Source organism: Nicotiana attenuata, chromosome 10 (genome assembly GCF_001879085.1).
Source record: "Nicotiana attenuata strain UT chromosome 10, NIATTr2, whole genome shotgun sequence".
Classification (NCBI taxonomy): Eukaryota; Viridiplantae; Streptophyta; class Magnoliopsida; order Solanales; family Solanaceae; genus Nicotiana; species Nicotiana attenuata.
Window position 1 is genome coordinate 33,671,782 of NC_031998.1, and position 5,361 is coordinate 33,677,142.

The 5,361-nt window shown below is 39.1% G+C and overlaps 1 protein-coding gene across 1 annotated transcript; it reads left to right on the forward strand.

Annotated features, from left to right (window-relative positions):
* LOC109233698 lies at positions 548–3,410 on the forward strand. The gene is made up of 5 exons (XM_019399566.1): positions 548–1,082; positions 1,507–1,711; positions 1,793–2,288; positions 2,561–2,796; positions 2,915–3,410. Exons 1-5 carry the CDS (start codon positions 548–550, stop codon positions 3,408–3,410), a joined length of 1,968 nt encoding a protein of 655 aa, XP_019255111.1.

Genomic DNA, 5,361 nt, shown 5'->3' on the forward strand with positions numbered 1-5,361 from the left:
TACATTCATCTTCACACTCCTCTTCTTTATTCTCCCTCGTTAGTTAGGGTTTCTATCTCTTCTCAAATCTCCATTTCAGCATGATATCAGAGCTCGAGCTATGAATCGAAGCTCGCAAATCTATCCTCTGTCTTCTCCTCCACTCTGTCTTCTTCTCTACATTCTCAAAACAATTGATATCTCATTTTTCTGATTCGAAGCTCCAAAGTGCTTAACAATGGCGATCGATGATTTGGAACATGAAAATGAAACTGTCACAGCTGAAAATGCATCGCATGCATCCTCCGATGATAAATTTGAGAAAGGTGTTATAGTTTTAGTCACTCACCCTCTATACCTAGCTCCCAGCGACACAAGTGGAATTTTATTGATTTCATTCTAGCTGATTGGCACTGGTAATTACTCCTTGTGGTATCAATCTATGCGTATTGCATTACTTGGCCGCAATAAACTGGGCATTGTTGATGGAAGGTGGCCAAAAGAGGGATTTCGTGAGAAGTATTGGTATCAATGGGGATGATGCAATGCAATTGTTTTGCCATGGCTGATGAACTCGGTTGCACAAGCCTTAATTAGTGGTATTGCTTATGCCACTAGTGCACAAAAGGTATGGACGGATTTACAAGAGAGGTTTGACAAAGTGAATTATACTCGTTGCTACAATTTGCACAAGGAAATTGCTACCCTATGTCAAGGTACTTCCTCTATCTCTATCTATTATTTATGGCTCAAGGACCTTTGGGACGAGTCTGAGTCTGTTATACCCACTCCTGGCTGTAATTGTGTTAAGACAAAGGAGTTTATTGTATATCTACAAAAGCAAAAGGTGTATCAGTTTCTAATGGGCTTGAATGACTCTTACTCTCAAGCTCGTAGTCAAATACTTATGATGAAGCCACTTCCTTCAGTGAATCAAGCATATGCCATGCTTATGAGTGATGAAAGTCAAAGAGTTGTAGCTGCTTCTACTGATATTTTAGGATCTTCACCTACTGTAAATACACATCCTTATGATTCAACTGCACTATGTAGTGCTAAGCCTAATTTCAATCCAAAATTTAGGAAGAACTATAACATTCAGTGTGAGTTTTGCAAAATGAAGGTCCAAAGTAAAGAAAAGTGCTTCGAAATAATAGGTTATCCATCAGATTATAAATTCAAAAAGAAAGGGGGACCTGGGATTATAATGTAATGGTCGAACCTGGATACACTATGCCTATGTACTCTTATCATGTCTCAAATCATGTTCCTCAGAAAACACCAATGCCTCATTTGCATGCATATCAAAATCACCATAGACCATGAATCAAGGAGCTGAGAATTATCAAGCTTTGAGTCAGGCACAAGGTCATTCTGGTCCTCAAGCTAAAGCATGATCCTCCTCTATACATGCACAAGGATCTTCCAAAGGTTCCTCTCCACAGGCTCAAGGAAGTGCTTTTCCTTTCACTAAAGAACAGTATGATCAGATAATTCAGATTCTAAATAATTCAACTAATGTGGCAGGTACTAGCACTGCTCAAGCAAATGTGGCAAGTACTAGAATTGCTCTCTTAGCATCTACTAGTCCACAAGAATGGATTATTGATACTGGAGCAACTAATCATATGGTGTCAGATGCTAACTTGCTCACTAAGACTTCTGTAGCTGCTCCCTCTAAGCCTAGGAGAGTACTGGTGATAGTAATAGTATTCTATGTACCTCAGTTCAAGTTCAACCTATTATCATTCTCCAAAGTGACAACAGATCTTAAATACTTTGCTTCCTTTATATTAATTTCTGTGTCTTTCAGGATCTCTTCAGTGTGGGAGATTGGTACAGAAAGAGATGGTCTATACTTTCTGCAGAGATATGGTGGTAAGAAGTTCACTGCAGTCTCTTTAGCTGCTGCTGGAATAAAGTCAAGACAGGGTGACACTACAGTTGATGTTGCCTTGTGGCATAAAAGACTAGGTCATGTATCTAGTAGTGTTATTAGGAAAACGTATGCTGCCAAACTAGCTAGTATCAATTACACTATCAATAAAGGTGGTAAGAAGTGCACTGCAGTCTCTTTAGATGCTGCTGGAATAAAGTCAAGACAGGGTTACACTACACTTGATGTTGCCTTGTGGCATAAAAGACTAGGTCATGTGTCTAGTAGTGTTATTAGGAAACCGTTTGCTGCCAAACTAGCTAGTATCAATGACACTATCAATAAATGTAGTGTATACCCTTGTGCTAGACAAACCAGGTTTCCATTCCCTTCTAGCTGTATTAAGACTGTTGCCGCCTTTGATCTAATACAGGTCAATATAATTGTGCAACTTTTGATGGCAATAGGTATTTTCTAATAGTTGTTGATGACTTTACTAGGATGACTTGGTTATTCCTACTGAAGCTCAAATATGATGTATGTGTGGTGCTTACTCATCTTATTGTGTTCATTCAAACTCAGTTTAACAAAATTGTGAAAGAAGTCAGATCAGAGAATGGCTCTGAGTTTGTCCACTCTATTTGTACCATATTGTTTCATACGTATGGTATCATCCATCAAAGAACCTGTGCTTATACTCCTTAGCAAAATGGAGTTGCTGAGAGAAAGCACATGCACATCCTAGAAGTCACCCGAGCTTTAATGTTTCAGGCCAATATTCTCATCAAGTATTTGGGACATTGTGTGCTTGCAGCAGTGTACATCATAAATAGGATGCCATCTTCTGTTCTGCATGGTCTTTCTCCCTTTGAATTGTTGTATGGTAGGGCACCTAACCTGGGTCACTTAAGAATTTTTATTGCTTATGCTAGGCCAATCAAGTTCATGAAACAGATAAACTTATGCCCAAGGCTAAGCCAGCTGTTCTTATGGACTTTTTTGATACTCAGAAGGCCTACATTAAACTGGATCTCTCTTCTCATTGTTTTTTATCAACAGGGATGTGTCCTTTAGGGATGATATATTTCCCTTCAAAGATATCACACCAACAACACCTCCTATTTTCTTGCCTCCTGACTTGTCCAGTTCTAGTGAAAAACAGCCTTCACTTCCTTCAGTTCCTGCTAGGCATGAGTCTACTGACTCTTCTCCTTTGCACCAGTCAGCAGCAGATGTGATGCCTTCTACACTTCCTCCTCCTACTCAGAACTCCACTAGTATGATGAGATCTTTGAGGACAAGGCAGGCCCCTATATGGATGAAGGACTTTGTGTCACAACCTGGACACAAGTCTGTTCCCTATTCCATTGCTAACTATGTGTCCTATGATGGAATTTTTCCCAAGTATCAGGCCTATTTAACAACATTCTCTAAAATCCAGGAGCCTACTTCTTTTGAGCAAGCTGCTCAAGATCGTAGGTGGGTTGAAGCTATGCAAGCTGAAATTGCTGCATTAGAATCCAATCATACCTGGGATGTGGTATCCTTACCTTAAGGCAAGGTGCCTATTTGTTGTAAGTGGATCTATAAGGTGAAGTACAAAGCTGCAGGAGAGGTGGAGAGGTTCAAAGCTAGGCTGGTGGCCAAAGGGTACAGCCAGTAGGAGGGCATTGACTACCAAGAAACATTTAGTTCAGTAATTAAGATGGTTACTGTTAGAACCATCCTAGTTGTGGCTGCCTCTGAACATTGGCACATTCATCAAATGGATATGTACATTTCTTTTCTTCAAGGGGATCTACATAATGAGATATACATGACCTTACCACAGGGCTTTCAGAGTCAGTGGGAGACAAGACTAGCATGCAGACTCTTGAAATCCCTGTGTGGGCTCAAACAGGCACTAAGATAGTGGAATGCTAAGTTGCCTAAGGCACTTCTGAGGTTTGGCTTCATGCAAAGTGTCAAGACCCAAAATCCATTAAAGTCGTGATGGCGCCTAACGCCGCTGTCAGGCAAGACAATACTTGTGTACTTGATTACTCATTAAAGTATTTTTGAAATCATTATTTTTCCTTCAATCAAATAATAAGAAATAAAATTTACAGAGTAAATGATAATATTTTCCAACTATACTACTGAACAACTCATAAATGCCCCCAAAACCCGGTGTCACAAGTGCATGAGCATCAACTAAGAAGATAAAATAAAATACAGCATCTGTCCGGAATACAAATTCGACAGGAAAATATATAAATAACTCTGAAGGAGACTCTGCTGGCTGCGAATCGTAATATGGAAATGCAGCTCACCTAAGTCCCCGCAAATAACCACGCCTCTGCTCTCGCAGGGCCCCTAGGCATATATGTACCTGCACAAATATGCAGCAGGTGTAGTATGAGTACAAAAATTAACGCGTACCCAGTAAGTATCCAATCTAACCTCGAAGAAGACAAGGGGTCGACTATGACACTTACTAAGGGCTAACAATAAAATGTCGATATTATTTTTAAGCATGGAATACATAACATAGCTAAAAAGTCAATAACCGGAAATAATCAACAATCCTTTTGCTAATAGAAATTTCCAAATTCATTTTTTCATCATTTAACAATTTATATCTCAAGCCAATAAAGCAATATCAATTATTATTAGTTCCAAAGAGTTATCATGCGCAAGTTATGCCGAGGTCGTACGGTCTGATCCAACATATAAATATAAATCGTGCACTGCCAAGAGTCGAATGGCACGAACCATAGATGCATCTATCTGCTACCGAGGCGTTCGACCCGCTCCAAAAGAAGAGAAAATACATTAAAACAATCAATTCAAAATTTATTAAGGAACAACTATTCAAAGAAGTGCCAGTTCTCATTAATGATCAAGTAAATAAAATTTAACCTTTTTCACTTCCTTTATCAAGTTTCAATAGGATTTAAGCAATTAAATTAACAAGTAGGGTGCAAATATCGCAAGTATAACATAGTTTGGGTCCTAGACTACCCGGACACAAGCAGAATAGTAGCTACACACGGACTCTCGTTACCTCGTGCATTCGTAGCCACCACAAATAGAAGCACACATTAAATCAATTAACCTATGTGGTTAATTCCCTCTGACAAGGTTACAAAAGCGACTGACCTCGCTCCGAAGTCCCATAGCCGGCTCCAAAGCCTTCCTAACAACTCAAACCGATGCTCAACGCTCCAAAACTAGTCAATAAATGTGTAAATCCATAAATACATACTCTAATACTCATTATAATCTAAATTACAACAATTTCCAACTCCGCTCAGAAAGTCGATAAAAATCACCCTCGGGCCCACGTGCCCGTATTCCGGAAATTTTCGAAGATAAACTTTTTCCATAACACCACAAACTCAAATATATAGTTTATTCTCAATTCAATACCCAAATTCGTGGTCAAAATAAAAAAAATACCAATTTCTAGGTTTTTTACCCAAACCCCAAATTTTCACAAATTTTCCATAAATTTCCATGTTAAA